The sequence below is a fragment of the Saccostrea cucullata genome, unplaced genomic scaffold (assembly GCF_032062105.1).
Source record: "Saccostrea cucullata isolate Sc308-1 unplaced genomic scaffold, CSIRO_AGI_Scuc_v1 ctg232, whole genome shotgun sequence".
NCBI classification, from domain to species: Eukaryota; Metazoa; Mollusca; class Bivalvia; order Ostreida; family Ostreidae; genus Saccostrea; species Saccostrea cuccullata.
In genome coordinates, this window is record NW_026929738.1 from 681 (window position 1) to 21,069 (window position 20,389).

General features: G+C 35.5%; 5 protein-coding genes across 5 annotated transcripts; 1 reads left to right on the plus strand and 4 right to left on the minus strand.

Annotated features, from left to right (window-relative positions):
- Positions 1-1,188: 1,188 nt before the first annotated feature.
- Positions 1,189-1,882, minus strand: LOC134282063 (histone H2A). The gene has a single exon (XM_062764498.1). It carries the CDS (start codon positions 1,690-1,692, stop codon positions 1,312-1,314), a length of 381 nt encoding a protein of 126 aa, XP_062620482.1. The 5' UTR covers positions 1,693-1,882; the 3' UTR covers positions 1,189-1,311.
- Positions 1,874-2,405, plus strand: LOC134282064 (histone H2B-like). Its single transcript, XM_062764499.1, has one exon. It carries the CDS (start codon positions 1,975-1,977, stop codon positions 2,344-2,346), a length of 372 nt encoding a protein of 123 aa, XP_062620483.1. The 5' UTR covers positions 1,874-1,974; the 3' UTR covers positions 2,347-2,405.
- A 1,081-nt stretch (positions 2,406-3,486) lies between these two features.
- Positions 3,487-3,946, minus strand: LOC134282065 (histone H4). Its single transcript, XM_062764500.1, has one exon. The coding sequence runs from the start codon at positions 3,906-3,908 to the stop codon at positions 3,597-3,599; it is 312 nt and encodes a 103-aa protein (XP_062620484.1). The 5' UTR covers positions 3,909-3,946; the 3' UTR covers positions 3,487-3,596.
- A 1,582-nt stretch (positions 3,947-5,528) lies between these two features.
- Positions 5,529-6,280, minus strand: LOC134282073 (histone H3). The gene has a single exon (XM_062764511.1). The coding sequence runs from the start codon at positions 6,062-6,064 to the stop codon at positions 5,654-5,656; it is 411 nt and encodes a 136-aa protein (XP_062620495.1). The 5' UTR covers positions 6,065-6,280; the 3' UTR covers positions 5,529-5,653.
- A 1,144-nt stretch (positions 6,281-7,424) lies between these two features.
- LOC134282074 (histone H1-delta-like) lies at positions 7,425-8,091 on the minus strand. The gene has a single exon (XM_062764512.1). It carries the CDS (start codon positions 8,086-8,088, stop codon positions 7,486-7,488), a length of 603 nt encoding a protein of 200 aa, XP_062620496.1. The 5' UTR covers positions 8,089-8,091; the 3' UTR covers positions 7,425-7,485.
- Positions 8,092-20,389: the final 12,298 nt, after the last annotated feature.

Genomic DNA, 20,389 nt, shown 5'->3' on the forward strand with positions numbered 1-20,389 from the left:
TTACGATTTAAGTGAAAAATTTCAAGAGATAACTTTAAAAATGCCCTTTGAATCTTCAAGTCTTGCAGATATTATCAATTCGCCCTCAAACTGTGAGAAATCAACACAGAAAGTGTGCCAAACGTGAGACAGTAGACGCATGGAAATATATATAATGACATCGAGATTCATTCAAAAGCCTTATTTTTGTCGTGGTTTTTCTGATTCATATTTCAGTGCAGAAGGCAACAATATAAGGAAAGGGGAACAAAAATTAACAAAAGGAAAAGACAGGAAAATAAATTAACGAGATGATTTACATTTAATAAAAGGTCCGACTTTAAAATTGAATTGTCCCAGTCTTAAACGGAAAACGGAAAGCTGTTCTCCGTGAGCAGATGATATTCTATAACTAACTTACAGCATACATGCATGCAAATGTCTTGTTTTGTTTAATATCATTTTATTTAATAATCATTTTGGCCTTAAAAAAACACAAAGACAATATATTTAGAAAGCAGCAAAATATATGACACGATTTTTTTTTCTTTTCACCTGGGGTATAACCTGGGGTATATCGGTCCAAATTATAGTGTAGTCAGAAAAGATTTTCGTCACTTTTATTTATTTTTATAATTATTACTATTATTAAACAAAATTCACATGGTAGATATACGTGTGCGTCTGATTTAGTTTATGAGGATGGACGTCTTTTCTCTCTATTGTTCAATAATTCTGAAAGATTTACATGTTACTTTAAATACATGTATTTATATACACAAACGTATAAACATTGATTAATTTGTATTTAATTGTTTAAAACTCAGAAATTCAAAACTCATTGATTTGCAGATTTTGCCGACGTTAAATATTCAACTGTGACCCCATTTTATCTTTGTTTTAAGAATGTAGGGAAAGGGCGTAATAATTACTTAAATTCTGTGCCCAATTATTCCCTTAAAAATTACACTGGACAATTTCAATTATTTTTCAAGGGCAACGGATTGATGTAATGATGTAAAATTGATGTACACCTGTTAAACTGTGTACTTATTAGGATAGGGAACTTAATAGAATTGTTGGCAATTATCAGAAGTTCTTCTCGTTTGTATGTAAAGTGTGTTTTCTTAAACAATAGTAGTCCATTCATGAGATTAAACTCATATATAGAATTTTAATTCCATTATGTGATGGCATGTATTGTGTGTTTACTATTATAATAAAATTATTCAAGTTTCGTTTCTTGGCGTCTGATCTTAGAGGCATCTTTTCGAAAAAATTGGGTGGCCGTGAAAACGGCCGTTTGGTATATACAAGTCGTACACAGACTTTTTACTTGCTGGCTGACTTCTGGGTCTTCTTGGGGAGCAGCACGGCCTGGATGTTGGGCAGGACACCACCCTGGGCGATGGTCACGCCGGACAGGAGTTTGTTCAATTCCTCGTCGTTGCGGATGGCCAGCTGCAGATGACGGGGGATGATTCTGGTCTTTTTGTTGTCGCGGGCGGCGTTGCCTGCCAGCTCCAAGACTTCGGCGGCCAAGTATTCAAGAACGGCGGCCAGATACACAGGGGCGCCGGCTCCCACTCTCTCGGCGTAGTTGCCCTTCCTCAACAGACGGTGGATACGACCCACGGGAAACTGCAGTCCCGCACGGGATGATCGGCTCTTGGCCTTTCCCTTCACTTTGCCTCCTTTACCACGTCCTGACATCTTTGATCTGTTTTAGTATTAAGAGTAGTTCAAGCTCAAAATTTCAAATCAACGAATAACTCTAAACACCCTTCGCCACCCTATTTAAACACGCAGGCGGATTGAACTGTCCAGCCAATCATCGCAATCGTATTTTACACACTTTGTCGCTCGCCGAAGAATAGATGTTTTCTCGAGGGTCCGTAAAGCACTTAGCCACGGTTATCCGCTGTCGTGATATATAAGCCGCGAGGCGAATATTGAGACTCATAGTTTTCGGTTGATTTATTCTAACCTGTAAACATGCCACCCAAAGTCGGATCTAAAGGAGCTAAGAAAGCAGTCACCAAGGCCAAGACCCAGAGAACTGGGGATAAGAAAAAGCGCAGGAAGAGGAGGGAATCCTACGCCATTTACATCTACAAGGTGCTAAAACAGGTCCACCCAGACACCGGTGTTTCCAGCAAGGCCATGAGCATTATGAACTCTTTCGTCAATGACATCTTTGAAAGAATCGCTGCAGAGGCCTCCCGTCTGGCTCACTACAACAAGCGATCTACCATCACCAGCAGAGAGGTCCAGACAGCTGTCCGTCTCCTTCTACCCGGAGAATTGGCCAAGCACGCTGTATCTGAGGGAACCAAGGCCGTCACCAAGTACACAAGCAGTAAATAAACTGCACACTTGCAGTCCACTCAAACAAAACGGCCCTTATCAGGGCCACACAAATTTTTCGAAAAGATTCCTTCTCTACAGTGTTGAGAAACAATATGGTTGTTTACAGAAATGTATTATATTTTTAATGAAAACTCGACTTAATAAATACATAGATTTTATTTTCTCTAAGAGTGCAAATTCTGTGCTGTTATCAGGAAACCCAGAAACATTGGGAATCTAGAAGTGTTTTATTTTTTTAATTAGTATTAGATACAACCTTTACTTGAAATGTTTCATTTAAATGGCAAATTTGCTTTTTTAATTAAAACGGCAATGTACACAATAAAGTAAGGAAATATGTTGCTTCACCTATCTTCAGAAGAGAGGGGATAATACATAAAACATATTTGTAATAGATGTCTATTAAAAACGGCCTTAAAATAAGGCTTTAAAAATCTAATATGATGAGCAATCTGACACTCAAACTTCCAAAAATACTGGATTACGAACATTATCTTTGCTTACCTTATTACTGAACATACATTAAGTATTACACGAAAAGTTTCCATAATTTTTTTTTTTTTTTTTTTTTTTTTTTTTTGCTCTGTGATAACTCTTTGAAAGCTAGCGGAGTTGAAATCTTAATATGCATGCAAATCTCGTGCGCATCTGCACATCTCTGTGTCTGACGCTAAGGAGGCCAAATATGCATGTAAATCTCGTGCGGCGGCTGCCTGTGTGTTTGACGGCAGTGGGCGAGGACTATTAAAACTGGCATGGGAGTAATTTGAATCTATGTTTACATTTTTAAGATCTAAGTCTACAATTTCATTTCACAACGAAATGCAAATGTAAGGAATCACTGTCTAGTCAGAATAATATGTCAGGGACATCAACCAAAGTGGTAAAACATGGGATAATTTATGCAAAACTAGACGGTGATTTCTTAAAAATCAATCATGTTTGTTTATTTAGCCAAGGATATGCATCTCTGCATGGTTATTGATAACAAACAAAATGGAAAATATAGCATATGTATATATATTGTGTTTAGTTTTTGAATGAATGAATGAAAGGTTGTTGATGCGAATTTTGCATTCAGTTCGCTCACCCTGTGCAATATTATAATTGTAAAATTTGTTGTTGTTTTTTTTATTATTATTTATTTCATTTTTACGTCTGTTGAGAGGCATCTTTTCTAAAGATATTGGTGGCCGTGAAAACGGCCGTTTGTTGTTGTGCTGCTAAGCTCAAGATGGCAGGGATGTCTAACCACCGAATCCGTAGAGAGTACGTCCTTGTCTTTTCAGGGCATAGACAACGTCCATGGCGGTGACGGTCTTTCTCTTGGCATGCTCCGTGTAAGTGACAGCATCGCGAATGACGTTCTCAAGGAAAACTTTCAGGACACCACGGGTCTCTTCATAGATGAGTCCAGAGATACGTTTGACTCCACCTCTGCGTGCAAGACGGCGGATAGCTGGTTTGGTTATGCCCTGGATGTTGTCTCTCAAGACTTTTCTGTGACGCTTAGCGCCCCCTTTTCCAAGCCCCTTTCCTCCTTTTCCACGACCAGACATTGTTATACACTCAGTAGATAATCTGCTGAAATGCTGTGAATCGCCGAGAACGCGGTATATATAGCGCCAATTAACGACGCGCTAGAAAACAAGGTATCTTGAAAAGTTCGGTAGTGCAATTTTCACGTCCCGAAGGCAGTCAGTTAGCCTCGTAATGATTGGTTCTCGCTCTGCATTCATTCACTCATTTCCAGCTGTTGTTAAGCCTTGATTTGCATAATTACAGACAGTTTAAGTTCGTTCTATATTATCATAATCTTTTTTTTTTTTTTTCTTTTCTCTTTTCCGAGTCAGTTAATGAAAAGTCCATTTATTATTATTATTATTATTTTAATGTTTTATATTTTAAACAATGCCGAAAGCCGATAGTTCCGTTGTTTTTCTTTCTTGATTTGATTTGAACATATTTTATTGTTAACGCAAAAGGAACAGAAACAAGTTATTACAACGTACAAGTTCTTCCCCTGGTGTTAGTAAAGTTGACACACTTAGTACAATTGTCATAATAATAACAGATTTAAGTACATAATATTTACATGTAAGATTAATAAATTAAAATGTTAATTAAATCTTCCAGATTCATTGATAAATTTGTGAACTGCTGAAAATATAAGACAGTTCATATCATAAGATATATAAAGTGTCAGTACCCCATAACAGCAGATGTGTGTCTATTTAAATCGATTCGTCCAGCCTTAAAAGTAGGTCAAAAAAGCTTATTTCTTGCTCTTATATATCTTTTACAAACAAAGAAAAATATGATAAACATCCTCGTTTTGACCACAAATACAGTTAGGAGATTCAATGATATTCCTTCTGTAAACATTTTTTTTTTTTTCTTTTTGGATTGTTTGGTTGTCCCCACCTATATTAAACTCAGAGTAAATGCAGAAAATGTTCATCCTTTAAAACTGCTTAAATATCTACACCCGACTATGCACCAGACCAGGCTGAATATCACACTTGTATACATATATCATGCAAAACACTGAACAGCACTGAGTAGACTCAGATTATCTTCACATTGTTTGCGCATCGATTCTGGTTCCACAAATGAACGAAAATGCTTATTTTGTATTTGGAACGACATCAAAAAATGAATGTCATTTTGTTCTAATGTGTATTTTTTAATGTTGAGTTAAGAGAAAAATATATATATGTTTCTATTTTTATGCAAGGCCTATTATGGTAAAATTTATTGATCTACTTCATTGCGGTTAAAAAAAACCTACTTTAAAAACTCTGTGTTTGAATGTTTTAAAAATTGTGTTACAAAGCCCCTCTGTAACATCTGTTGATCAATGTTTATAAACCGTTATCATACTTTTGTGGCAATACATGTATGTAATGTAAACGCCTCATTTTTTCGATATAACATTTTAATTGATGATTCCATTGAATGTAAGAATATAGATATATCGTATCGAACAATATCATAAGTTAGTCCCCCCGAACACATAGATTTATACATTTAAACACAGAAAAACTGAACTTTTTCTTGATGATAGGCCAGTCATTGAAATATTGGATTATATGATCAATAAGGTTGTAGGTTAAATATAGAATCATATCGATAATAAGTTTTTAACTGGCGTGTCTATGAATGTGTATTTTTGCAAGTGAATTATATTGTGTATAAAGAATATACGTTTCTGGTGTGATGTATTATGAAGGTATCTTTTCTAAGGAGTTTTGGTGGCCGTGAAAACGGCCGTTTTTGTTTGTCTTAGACAAGATTAGGGTGTTTAAGCTCGTTCGCCGCGGATACGTCTAGCAAGCTGAATGTCCTTGGGCATGATGGTCACTCTCTTGGCATGGATAGCACACAAGTTGGTGTCCTCGAAGAGTCCGACAAGGTAGGCCTCACTGGCTTCCTGAAGGGCCATGACGGCGGAACTCTGGAAACGCAGATCGGTCTTGAAATCCTGGGCAATTTCACGCACTAAGCGCTGGAATGGGAGTTTCCTGATGAGTAACTCAGTGCTCTTTTGGTACCTCCTGATCTCACGGAGAGCGACAGTTCCTGGCCTGTATCTGTGTGGTTTCTTCACCCCACCGGTGGCCGGTGCACTCTTGCGGGCTGCCTTGGTAGCCAGCTGTTTTCGTGGGGCCTTGCCTCCAGTAGATTTTCTTGCGGTCTGCTTGGTACGTGCCATCTTCTCTGTGTTCAGATCAAATGAATGATTGGTACGCCGTGTCAGGTATAATTTTATACTGTTCTGTGACCTGCGGATCCGATCTTACATTGAAATCACCGCGCGTGTAGTAAGAATGTTTTTAATTGGTCCCTGTGTTATACAAGGCACCTTATGATTAGCTAAGCACAGCGTGTTTCGATTGGTCTTTGCTGAAATCATTTCGATCCACATTTTGCAAAGAATTTTGTGCTTCTTTTTAAAAATCACGGTATTATGACAGTTCAATGTTTTTATGACTTATTGGACAAGGTGTGCAGCTAAGATATCAAATGATAATTCAAATGATTGAAATAAAAGATATACTCTTCCGTGGTTTTTTATTTATTTATTTTTGTTTAATTTATCATTTTATTATATTTTATAATTATTTTATAATTATCATTTTGTTGTTGGATTACCTGCTTTTCCCCACAGAGCAGTAGTTTTCATCCTAAAAATGTCTCATTTAATGTATCAACAAACACAAACCTTTCTATTTTAATAAAATTAATGCTTATCAAAAAGGATTTTATTCATTAATATTAATTATTATTTTCTATCCTTTATCCAAGAATCAGTGTTTTATAAAAAGAGGTTAGACAGACTGTATATGTATTAATTTGAATATTTAATGAACTAGGTTTCACTTTGTGTGTGTGTGTGCGTCTTCTTTCTTTTCTTCCACGACTTTTAAAGATATAATCATATCCTGCACTTATAAGAACCTGTTTAGGGGAAAGGAATTTTGTAAGCAGCTTCTTGTGTTTCATGTGTTATATCTACAACGCACGAGGCTTGTGATAATGTACAGGGTGTCCGACAGATGCATTAAATGCATTGCATTTCAAAAATAAATCTTAAGAGTCCTTGAACAAGTCATCATTTCATTTTCAAATTGATAAAAGAGCTAGCTTTGAATAAAGGAAATGGGGGGGGGGGGGGAAGAAAAAGAAAAAAAAGAAAGAAAAAGAATAAAAAAAAAAATGAGTAGAAATCATACAATGAATGTGGAATTTGGAATGGAATTACATTGCTATCATGTCTACATGTATGATAAAAATAAAATCATATCTGCATTTAATGCATTGATATAGGAAATCATGCTCTCTGTTTCTAAATATTATAATTATCAAATCTCTCTCTCTCTCTTCCCCCTCTCTCTCTCTCTCTCTTTTTACAGGAATATACACATTCAAATACTTTTATTTTGTTGTTGTTCAAGAGGGCATGCTGCATTTGAAATTGTTTAACAAAATATAGAATTTGAGATAGAGATACATGTTGAAACATTTTCTAACGACCGTAACTGAGGTATCTTTTCTGAAAATTTTGGTAGCCCTGAAAAGGGCTTTTTCTTTTCTATAAGCTTGGATGCAGACTGACAGGGATGCTCAGACTGCTTATTTCTTTGCTGCTGCCTTCTTGGGTGTCTTGGTTTTCTTGGCTGCTGTTTTCTTAGGAGTTTTGGCCTTCTTGGGTTTGGTTGCAGCCTTCTTTGGGGACTTGGGTGTCGCCTTCTTCTTGGGAGATTTGGCTTTCTTGGGTCCGGCTGGTTTCTTGGCTGCTGCTGCTGCCTTCTTCTTAGGAGTCTTGGCCTTCTTCTCACCGGCGGGTGTCTTGGGCTTAGCAGCGGTCTTCTTAGGTTTAGCTGCCTTGGGTTTGGCAACCTTTTTGGCTTTAGGCTTCTTCTCGGTCTTGGGTTTTTCTCCAAGCTTGAAGGAGCCACTGGCGCCTGTACCCTTAGCCTGCTTGAGAGCACCCTTCTTAACACCATTCTTCAGGGCCATTTTCAGGTGAGCGTTGACGAAATTAGCATCGTTGCCCACTTTGTAGTTGGCCATGATGTACTTGAGAATGGCCTGTCTGGATGAGCCCCCGCGTTCCTTCAGGGCTGAAACGGCGGCGCTGATCATGTCTATGTACTTGGGGTGTGCAGCAGGCACTTTAGGCTTTGTGGCCTTCTTCTTAGCTGGAGATTTGGCTGGAGCAACGGAATCTGCCATGGCTACTTCGGGATAATGGTTTACTTCTCGGGAACAGCTGGGAATGAAAATGGCTCGGTCACTCGCACTTGCTGCTTTTGTTTACACCGAGCGCGGACCCTCGAGAAAACATCCAGTTCGCCGAGGTCGATGTACGTTCATGTATCGTGTGTTTCAAGAAGGGTATTTGCATCCGCGCTGCAACTCGGCAGATGGATTTGATCGCAAAATATAGGCAGAGTCCTAACCTGCAGTCATCTCTTTAACATGTTATCTATTTACATTCTTAAATTCTTTCTTAATACTGTGCTCAAATTCAGGAAAATGGGCATCTGAACCTTTGTCTCGGAACTTCGTGGTACGATAAAAGTTGAAAAATGTGCTTGAAACGACGATTATCAGTTACGATTTAAGTGAAAAATTTCAAGAGATAACTTTAAAAATGCCCTTTGAATCTTCAAGTCTTGCAGATATTATCAATTCGCCCTCAAACTGTGAGAAATCAACACAGAAAGTGTGCCAAACGTGAGACAGTAGACGCATGGAAATATATATAATGACATCGAGATTCATTCAAAAGCCTTATTTTTGTCGTGGTTTTTCTGATTCATATTTCAGTGCAGAAGGCAACAATATAAGGAAAGGGGAACAAAAATTAACAAAAGGAAAAGACAGGAAAATAAATTAACGAGATGATTTACATTTAATAAAAGGTCCGACTTTAAAATTGAATTGTCCCAGTCTTAAACGGAAAACGGAAAGCTGTTCTCCGTGAGCAGATGATATTCTATAACTAACTTACAGCATACATGCATGCAAATGTCTTGTTTTGTTTAATATCATTTTATTTAATAATCATTTTGGCCTTAAAAAAACACAAAGACAATATATTTAGAAAGCAGCAAAATATATGACACGATTTTTTTTTCTTTTCACCTGGGGTATAACCTGGGGTATATCGGTCCAAATTATAGTGTAGTCAGAAAAGATTTTCGTCACTTTTATTTATTTTTATAATTATTACTATTATTAAACAAAATTCACATGGTAGATATACGTGTGCGTCTGATTTAGTTTATGAGGATGGACGTCTTTTCTCTCTATTGTTCAATAATTCTGAAAGATTTACATGTTACTTTAAATACATGTATTTATATACACAAACGTATAAACATTGATTAATTTGTATTTAATTGTTTAAAACTCAGAAATTCAAAACTCATTGATTTGCAGATTTTGCCGACGTTAAATATTCAACTGTGACCCCATTTTATCTTTGTTTTAAGAATGTAGGGAAAGGGCGTAATAATTACTTAAATTCTGTGCCCAATTATTCCCTTAAAAATTACACTGGACAATTTCAATTATTTTTCAAGGGCAACGGATTGATGTAATGATGTAAAATTGATGTACACCTGTTAAACTGTGTACTTATTAGGATAGGGAACTTAATAGAATTGTTGGCAATTATCAGAAGTTCTTCTCGTTTGTATGTAAAGTGTGTTTTCTTAAACAATAGTAGTCCATTCATGAGATTAAACTCATATATAGAATTTTAATTCCATTATGTGATGGCATGTATTGTGTGTTTACTATTATAATAAAATTATTCAAGTTTCGTTTCTTGGCGTCTGATCTTAGAGGCATCTTTTCGAAAAAATTGGGTGGCCGTGAAAACGGCCGTTTGGTATATACAAGTCGTACACAGACTTTTTACTTGCTGGCTGACTTCTGGGTCTTCTTGGGGAGCAGCACGGCCTGGATGTTGGGCAGGACACCACCCTGGGCGATGGTCACGCCGGACAGGAGTTTGTTCAATTCCTCGTCGTTGCGGATGGCCAGCTGCAGATGACGGGGTGGGAATAACTCTAAACACCCTTCGCCACCCTATTTAAACACGCAGTCTTCTGGGATACGAAGAGAGGGAGGTACACTGTCTTTGGGCCGGAAGGAAAATAATTCATTTTGGGGTCGGGGTGGGGCACGCAATCCAATAGCTGAAGATCTGTAGCGTTATGGTTTTATATATTTGTCTTTGACCATAACAAAGACAAATTTATAAAACCACAACGCTACAGACCTGCAGCTAGTAATCCAACTAATTGTAAACCATAGGAAAAACCAGTGAAAAGCTAAATAATCGTTTCTTTCAATTCTTAATACACGTTTCTCATAATATTAAATTCGATTAAAAAAAATATATATTGAACCATTATTTTGTGTTTTGCATAATTTCTCCCATGGTTTACATGAACACATGATAAATAGATTTAAAATAAATAATTTTTGAATAAATGTCTAAAAAAAAAGTACTCGAGGGGGGGGGGCTTCCACATGTACATATGGAATAAATATGAAAATAAGAATTATAATGTTCACAATTTTCCAGACATTTATTAACAATTAAAAGAACACATCACCTCGACTCATCTTAGATTTCACAAAAACTAAAATTAATTTCTTTCTCTCCCTCTCACTCCAGGGAAAATCATTACTCATAAATACATGTGCCTTTTTACGCCTTTCTCATTGCGCGTTTAAAATAAAAAATTCCTTTGATATTTACTTCAAAAATTCTTACAGACCTGCTAATTTCCTATTACGTGGTAAATGAATTTATTTCAACCTATCAATATATCTTTCGGAGTTTTAGGTAGAACATTATATTTTTAAAATGGAACTACTTGCGTGGTCAATGAAATAGGGGTAAAATTAGTACCTTGTCAGTGACATAGGGTAAAATTAGAACTAAAGACCCTATTGTCGGGAGCTTCAGAATGAACTTGAAAATATTTTCTTGTACCTGTGAAGGTTAATAAAAAAAATTGGACAGCTTTGTGACCCAGAAAAACAAAATAATGTTGAAGAAATTATAGATCGTCTTTAAAAAATTACGTTAAAACTATTTGATATTTATAATTCTTTTAAAAGTTGGAGATAAAAACAAATGTTTTCCTATTCAAATGAATAGAAAATCATAGGTTTATAAATGTACCGGTAGTTGGGATCTACAAATATTAGATTCCCCGGGGTAAGTCCTCAGAGATTCTTCACATAAAACTTTAATACACGCTATATTTCACAAGAATATTCCATACAGATGTAATTCTTTAAATCAGAAAAGACAAGTATCTATAAAGTCTTGTTGATTTCATAGTAAAGAGGAATAAACTTATTTTTGATTATTTACAGAATTGCACAAGGAGTGCCCATATATTCAGAAGCCTAGAGGAACGAGAGAAAGGGGGGGGGGGGGTCGCGCGTGTCCACTATTGCAAGAGTAAATATGTATATATACATTAATTTATAAACCACAAGGTTCCGAAAAAAAAAAACCCGACTACTAGGCCGGAATTAAAAATATCTTTGTTTCCCCTAACCCGATCCCAAATTCTCAAGTTGGGTCGGTAGGTAGGTAAACAATTTTATTTTCTGACAGCAGCTTTGAAAATACATTCTAAAATTTATTGGAAAATTACATATATAAATAATAAAAGCACAAAAGAAATTGATTTGTGAACAAAATGCTACTTAAGAATCACACATATGCCGTTTAAAAGCAAAATTCATGATTAAATAATTCACAACTGTAATTTAGTTGAAATTGTGAAATATCTCACTCCAGAGTACATTTATTTAAATCGTATAAAAAACACAAGATTCTTAAATACGCAAAGACTGCACATCAGAGTATATTTTTTCAAACCTTCAATCAGCCTTCAGTGCTTATAGACAGTCAATGTACTTTTTTGAAGGCCATGAGATTTGAAGTGGTTCTAGAGCATTTTGCTTCAGAGTTAAGACGTGAGTGGCCAATTTTAAGTCGCAGGTTCAAATCTCAATGAGGAAAAACGGTCCTTCAAAAGGGACCATAAAAACCTATGTCCAGTGTTGCAGAAGATGCTGGCTCAAAAAAGATTCCCCCACTGCAATGAGGAAATGTTCAAATGTCGTCCCAACAAATCTCGAAGGGATTAAAAGCAAAAGAACAACCAATCTTCAAGGACCTAATTAAAAAAAAAATACTCTGGACGTCTCAGGAAGCTTAATTATGATTTCAAAACTATTTGAAACGAGTATGTAAACAATATTTAAATGAACCAAACCGAATCTACAAATGATAAAAATGCTATAAAGAATGTCATAGTCACAAAGTTAAACCCGTAAATAAAGGCATGAAAAAGGACAACTGAATTATATTTATCAGGATGAATATGCAGACATATTTACAACAACAACTATGATTCCATAATGGCATAAACATAGGAACATACATGAACTGGTTATTGGATCAAAACTCAAATTAAATAAAATGCAGTGACATTGAATGATGTGTTCACTAGGTGGGCCCCTTATCTGCTCATGAGGCTGGCCTTTCCATGTATTACGCACCTTAAATTCAACAGACAGGTTTGTTTGTTCGTTGTTTATCGTCCCTTTCGAAAATTTATTCACTCACATGGAGACGCCAACACACCCCCGAAAGACTAAATTAGTCATGGTAAACTTTATTTTCAAATTGTTTCAATAGTGAAGAATTCTAGACGCAATTTTTTCCCAACAAATGCTTGAAAATCACAGTAGAACAATGTCGCCCGTTCTGTTAAAAAACTTATTTTGATGAAATTGTATTATATAAAACTTGGTTGACAATAAAAAAAAATTTTGAATCATCTTATTTAAAAAATCTTTTCAGTCGGCGCGATTTAATTGGGTCGGTCGCGTTAGGGGAAACAAAGGTATTTTTTATTTTGGCCCTACACATGTGGCATTCCATCTTAACTTTTATATATTAAATGTATTCTTTCTGATGCTGTATCCTGTAATATTAACCTTATACTCTCACCTGCTTCATTCTGATAGAAATATGATTATCCTTTTTTTTTCAAAAAAAAAAGATAAACATATTTTTGCTTACAATAAATCCAATCAATTTGTTCTTTTTCAGCGATTGAATAAATGGACTGACCCGAAGATGGAGATCATTACAAAAACTGATAATGCATGTTTTTTTCCCCACTATGCCTTTGAGTTCTCCCCTCTTAATTATATCTATTCCATCCATCTTGACTCTTTTCATTTTTGCACTTAAATTACTTTCAAACAAACTTTATAACTTCTTTATTACTAATGCACTCTGAAACGCCCCTTTTACAGCAACCTTTCGAACAATTATGTACAGCATCCCGCTTTCCTCAGTCCTGTTCAACAGAGCGAACGTTCGCGATCGTTACAATTACTTATAACCCAGCACAAATGTTCGCAAGCGCTCGCTTTTGAGTAGGCCTCAGCAGGAGGGTTATAATATACAATGTAGAAGCTGCACATACTATTTAACAAACGCTTCAGGTTATATACAGTTTGAAGAAGAAGCCGATGATGAAGATCGACTTGACAACCAGAGACCTTTATTATTATAGTGGTATGTAAAGGTCTCTCAGATAATATACAATTAATGCAATGTTGACAGGAACATCTTATGATTAACCCCTTTTGGGGACATGGTACATGAGTATGTAGTTTATTTAGTTTCTCTACAAGGTGGTAAATAATGGAGTATAGATATATAATAAGTGAGTTAAAAATATATCTTCTTCTTTTGGGTCTATCTTTGAAATTATATAATTCTGAGTTCTCTCTTTAAAGGGCCATTTTCCAGGGATCATTTTCTGAAGATTTTTTTCAATCTTCAAATTCTTGTTAACAAATTTACATACAACAGAATTATGTGAATAATAACTGTTATTATTCTTTTTTTGCAGTGTCTTTAGTTGTACAGAAACATACTAGTACATGGCCAATGCTTATGGTCACTGTTCAGGGAATGCAAGAAATTCAATAGAAATCTGCTCCAAAGTCTTAAACTGGGATGTCAACACTTCAGTTTCATTGGGTGAGGTGAGCTAAAAAAAATTCATCAAATCTATGAAATCTTGAGAATTGAACACTGACACTCCCACTTCTTTGGGGTGAGCTGAAAAATACAATGCATGCTTTTAATAAAATCCATTTCTAAAATATTGTTTGTCTATAATACCAACTCTTGTTAAAGAATTTAGCCTAACCAATTTATAAAGTCATATTTTGACAAATCATGACTATATTACATATGCACAATTAAAACCAACATTATACACAATTGTAAAACAAAGTTCTTAGCTCAACTGAGCCTAAGGCTAGAGTGAGCTTTGTCCTTTGACTTTTGTCATTGTTGTTAATTTTTCACATTTTTATCTTCTTCTCAAGAACCATGGCGCAATTTTAACCAAACTTGGAAGTTGGCACACAGTATTCCTAAATAAAGGGAATTCAAGTTTCTTCATATGAAGAACCACACCCTTTACCAGGGGGAGATTATAACTAAGAAATATTGAGAATTGGGTGGGTGTATCTAAAAATCTTCCCGCAAACCAGTGGCCTAGAAAAGATGAAAGTTATATAGGAAAGCTTTATGACATAACATAGATTTAAGTTTTAACATATCATGAACCCATGGGACCATCATGGGCAATCAAAGTTTCACAAAAAACATATACTGTATAGGAAAAATATTGACAAGCATTTGCTTCTCAAAAACAGCATAGCCATATTAACTGGAGATATTTATATGCAAGTTAGATTCAAGTTTGTTCAAAACATACAGTAACTCCTGGGGATAGGGTTGGGTCACAATGTGGGATCAAAGTTTTACATAGAAATATAACGAAAATATCTTTAAAAAAAATCATATGCAGAATGGCAAACCAAGATTAGTGATTTTTATATGGAAATAAGGGAAGCTTTGTCATGCAGATGGTTTAGGTTCAGATTTGTTCAAATCATGGCCCCTGGGGTAGGGTGTGACCACAATGAGAGATCAAAGTTTTACATAAAGATATGTACTAGGAAAAACATCTTCTCAACAATAACGAAAAAGCTATGTTTTGTCATATTGACATATAAACCAAGATTCAAATTTGTTCAAAACATGACCCCCCCCCCCCCCCCCCAAATGGGGGGCTGGAGGGACCACGATGAAAGGTAATTTTCTACAGAGTAATATGTAGGAAAATATCTTTAAAAATCTTCTTCTCAAGAACAGCAAAGTTATATACTCTATTGATAAAGAGGCATCATTAGTAGTTTAAATTTCAAGTCTCTTCCTCAAGTAATATAATGATCTTTTAATAATTTGTTTTTTTTTCCCTAGTCCGTATTCTCAGGTGAGCAATGTGGCCCATGCACTGGCCCTCTTGCATTACCTATATTTTTTTTATGAATAAATGCTGTCTTCTTTAATCATCTATGACACTGAAATCATAACAATTGGGAAAAAATGGTTATTATTGGAACAAACCTCAGCCATAGCAATCTGGGTTTACAATATGATGTTAAAAAAGTATATGCCTTCACTCTATTGCTTTTTCTTGCTTACTGAAATAGTGTACATGTAATTTTTAATATCAATTGTAATTAATAGAGGTATGCTTGATGATAACAAAGGAGTATTGGTACTACAGTCCAAAAACAGAGCTTGATTCCTTTGTCATTACTGTTACCATTATGTAGATTGCAGACCTCTTCACAATGTCAGATTTGAGCTTGGAATTTCAATGATTCAGAGTCATTCTTGGATAAAACAGTGTATTATTTGAATTTGGAATTATCTAATTCTTGGAATATAGTGTTTTTTAAGAAACAGCCATTACACATGTCATACAACTATAACCATCACTTGGAGGTAAATTCACATCATTGAGTCAAATGCTGACTGACGTTTTTCATACTAGTAGTTTGTCCATTATTTATACACTGATTTGACGACATATTTTTCCGTTTTTTTCCCAATCATGACAAGGAGCACACGGCAGGTGTGACCGGTCGGCAGGGGATGCTCATTCCTTCGTGGCACCTGATCCCACCTCTGATGTTTTGGAGGTCCGTGTTTGCTCTGCTCCTAATTTGTATTGTTTTATGGACTTTTAATCATGAATACTCTTTATTATCTCTATATGTTTCATGCTCAGGCAGATTAAAAGGTTTCAAAGCTACCAACTCCTCCTTTTTATATTACTTTTCTGTTAAACTATTCACCCTATAAGGAATCCAAAATCCATCCACTTCATATTCAAATTTGTATCAATGACATCAATGCAATTACTATTGTTTGCAGCTGACTGTAAAGTTTCACGTTACGTCACAATCTAGTTGACAGCTGCACTCAAGGTAAATTGTACACGCCTCCTAACCGCAAGCCATACGACTGGAACTTTCTTCTTATCCCTGATTGGTTGCTCGTGCAACAGACTATTTCCATATCAATGTTGATAATTTGAGTTGACCAGTCACGTGAATTGTTTACGCTGGATGCATCTGACGAAAAAGATCATGACGAAACGTGAAACTTTACAGTTAGCTGCAAACAATAGTAAACATCAAGTAACAGTTATCATATTTCTTTACTAGCTTAATAATTTCATAAATCTTGCTTTCTTTTTAATATATCTGAACATTCAGAGTGTCCCTGTGTGGTGCAGTGGTTAGAGCATCTGCTCTAGAGTTGCGGAGTAAGGAGTTGATCCTTATGCTGCAGGTTCAAATCCCACTGTGGGACGTGGAGACCGGTCCCTTTGATTAGATCGTTTAAACTGAGATCCCTTGTTGCAGTACAGTAGGTGCTAGAATGAAAAAGATCCCTCACTGCTCAGTGGCTCAAAGTGCCAAGTAGTATAAGAGAAAATTTGATGTTCTCAACTGGCAAGTGGTGGCATCTCCAAATAAGTGAAAGATTCTCAAGAGGGGCATTAAACAAACAAACAAACAAACATAAAAAAACCCAAACATTCAGATCTTGAATAGTACCACAATCAATGGTGTTAAGGAGTTAGTATTTCCTGTAAGAATCATATGGTTCCAACACAAATATTTACTAACAAACATATTTTAAAGTTTGTGTTTGGATTAATTTCTACAGACAACTTAACATTTAAGGGTGTTGACCCTCTACTCACAGAGCTCACTCTATAGATTTTTAAGGAGAATATGCCACTTTAGTAAGAGTCATCACTCTAAAATTTAAGATGGAGGACCCTCTACATGGAGGCATCACTTTACCAATCAAGGGGAATGACTTTCTATTGATGGAGATTTATCTAAATTCTTTTACAGGAAGGTGTCCCTCTACACAGAAAAAAATAACTAACATTGCAGGAGGATATTTTAAAACTTTTAGCATAAAGGATGTCTCTAAGACTTGTCAAAGAGATAAATTACTCAGAAAGAAAAGAAGTATTTATTTACCATTACTTATTTTGACCTCGAACCATCATGACATCTTGCAGTAATTGGGTCAGTAGTGGTGACCAATCTATGGATTCTAGCTTCTTATCCTTACTGCTCAGAAAAAATAATAGATTCATATCTAATGCTTAATGACTGCAGGAATTAAAAACAGCACTACTTATTTAATCAATATTTGTAAACTGAAGTCTAGCAAAGCAATTTAGCCTTCACGACATTTCCAGGAACATTGCATGTACAAAATCTTTTAAATAAATAAAAACATTTATACAGTGCTAATTACAATCATGCCAACAGTTTGACTGCTTGATGTCCAGGAGTAAAGAAGAAGATTTTTAAAGATTGCACTAATTTTAGTGGTATTTGGCCCCACCCTTCAGGCCCCAGGGGGGCAGGGACCATGAAATTCACACTTTTTGTTCCTCTTTACCCATAAATGCTTTGTGCCAAAATTGGTTGAAACTGGTTCAGCGGTTGCAGAGAAGAAGCTGAAAATGTTCAAATGTTAACCACAATACACAACGTACACTGCACGGAGACAGACAAAAACAGATAGCAATAGGTCACCCGAGTTTAATCAGGTGACCTAAAGAATTCATGCATTCATTCATGCTTAAAACCAGAAACCCTGACCCAGGGGCCGGGAAATTTACAATTTTGGAAGAGGCACCCTTCTCCATCATAACTATACTTAGTTCATTGCCTTATTACCCAGGAGCAGAAAAGAAATAATGCATTTCACTAAATTGTGTATATATTCAACAGAGCCCTGCACTAGCTCCAGAATTCGCAATTCACAATTTTGGAAGAGGGGGCAATGCTTAGGTAGGTTTTCCACTACCTACTCAAAAAAAGGGAGGTCATGAAATTCATGATTTCTTATTCCCTTTTTATGCCCCCGTAAACAAAGTGTTTGGGGGATATAGTTTTTGTCATGTCCATCCGTCTGTCTGTTTACCTGTCTGTCTGTCTGTCTATCTGTTTGTCTGCAAAAACTTTAACCTTGCCCATAACTTTTGATTTGGTTGAGCTATGACTTTCATATTTCACATGTATATTCCTTGTAACAAGACCTTTCTTTGGGTACCACCAAATTTGACCTTTTGACCTTGGAGTTTGACCCACTTTTACACAAAATTACAAACTTTTACTTTGGATACTTTGAACAGTAGATACCAGGACATTTATACTTCATTATGTATTCTTTGTTAAAAGACCTTTCATTGGATACCAACAACCTTGACCTTTTGACCTTGACCTTGGAGATTGTCGTACTTGGGAAAAAAATTTAACCTTAGCCTTAACTTTGGAACAGTAAGGGATAGGGCTTCCATACTTCATACAGTAAAACTTACTTAGTACAAACATGGATATTGCAAATTCACGGATATAGTGAAGTTATCTTGGATCCACAGTAATATAAATGTAACAAATTTCTTATACAGATATATATCAAATTACGGATATAGCGAAGTAATTTCATAGGTCCTGGTGACTTTGTTATAACTGAGTTTTACTGTATATGTAATCCTTGTAAAAAGATCCTTCATTGGATATCAAGAACTTTGACCCTTTGACTTTGACCTTGGAGTTTGATGACTTTTAAAAAGCATACCTTGACCATCACTTTTAAAGGGTTAGGACTAGTGCTTTCATACTTTACATATTTAATCCTTATGACAAGACCTTTCATTTGATAGCAAGACCTTTGACCCTTTGATCTTGACCTTGCAGTTACTTTTAGACATTTTTAACCTTAGCCATAACTTCTGAATGGTTAGGGCTAGGGCTTCCATACCTTACATATGTATTCTATGTGGCAGGACCTATCATTGGATGCCAATTACCTTGACCTTTTGACCTTGACCTTGGAGATATTTGTACTTATGAAAAAGAAATTTAACCTTGGCCATAACTTTTGAACGCTAAGGGCTTGTGATCTCATACTTCACTTATGTTATCTTTGTGAGGAAACCATTGGATACCAACATCTTTGACACTTTGACCTTGACCTTGACCTTGAAGTTTTCAAGGGTTAGGGCTAGTGCTTTCATACTTTACGTATTTAGTTCTTGGGAAAAGACCTGTCATTTGATAGCAAGACCTTTGACCTTGAAGTTTGACCTACTTTTAAAATTTTTTAATAGAATAGCCTGCTTTTGGTACCAATACTGAGTATATCAAATATGCATTTAAATGTTGCCATACAGAGGCATCAGTATTTCGCAAACACATTTTGTTACTCATATAAACTATATATGCCAAAATCTGTTGAAATTGGTTGAGTGGTTTCAGAGAAGAAACTTCAAATGTTCAAATGTTAACTCACACACAACAATAGAGGAAGATATAATGTCTAGTAAAAGGTCACGTGAGTAAAGACCTATTATTAGTAATAATTTAAGAATATAAATTCAAATTAGTTTATAATGACATCAGTTTTAGAAATAAAAAGATTTTTTTTTATTTGATGATTTCATTCAATATATGTATAGAATATATTCTATTTTGAGAATTTCACTTATAAACTTATCTATTTATCTATTAAATTTGTTTTTTATGCCCCAGTATACTAATATTTTGGGCAATTAGTTTTTGTCCTGTCCATCCTATGTCTTTCTATGTGAAAAAAAACTTTAATTTCTATTGGATGTGCCTGTGGCTTTGATTTCATATTTTACAAGTTTTTTCCTTGTGACAAGACCTGTTTTTGGGTTCCACAAAATTTGATCTCTTAGCCTTGACCTTGGAGTTTGACCCACTTTTAACTCTTAATTCTCTACAGGTGGCTTTTTAGAATATATTGTGTCAAATATGAACGAAAAATCATATGTCATGTAGAAGTTATCACCTAAGTTGATTTTTATGAAAATTTGTCAGTCCTGAAGGTCAAGGTCAAGGGGTCAGAAATGATATTATGCTTGGAAATATCTTGTCACAGGTAATGCACCTGTCAAATATGAAAGCCCTATCTCTTAATCAAAAGTTCTAAGAAAAAATAAACATTTTTTAAAAGTAGGTCAAACTTCCAGATCGAGGTAAC

What these genes read in the sequence shown, in the direction of transcription:
- LOC134282064 (XM_062764499.1), top strand. Translation starts at nt 1,975, where the DNA reads ATGCCACCCAAAGTCGGATCTAAAGGAGCTAAGAAAGCAGTCACCAAG.
- LOC134282065 (XM_062764500.1), bottom strand. Translation starts at nt 3,908, where the DNA reads ATGTCTGGTCGTGGAAAAGGAGGAAAGGGGCTTGGAAAAGGGGGCGCT.
- LOC134282074 (XM_062764512.1), bottom strand. Translation starts at nt 8,088, where the DNA reads ATGGCAGATTCCGTTGCTCCAGCCAAATCTCCAGCTAAGAAGAAGGCC.
- LOC134282063 (XM_062764498.1), bottom strand. Translation starts at nt 1,692, where the DNA reads ATGTCAGGACGTGGTAAAGGAGGCAAAGTGAAGGGAAAGGCCAAGAGC.
- LOC134282073 (XM_062764511.1), bottom strand. Translation starts at nt 6,064, where the DNA reads ATGGCACGTACCAAGCAGACCGCAAGAAAATCTACTGGAGGCAAGGCC.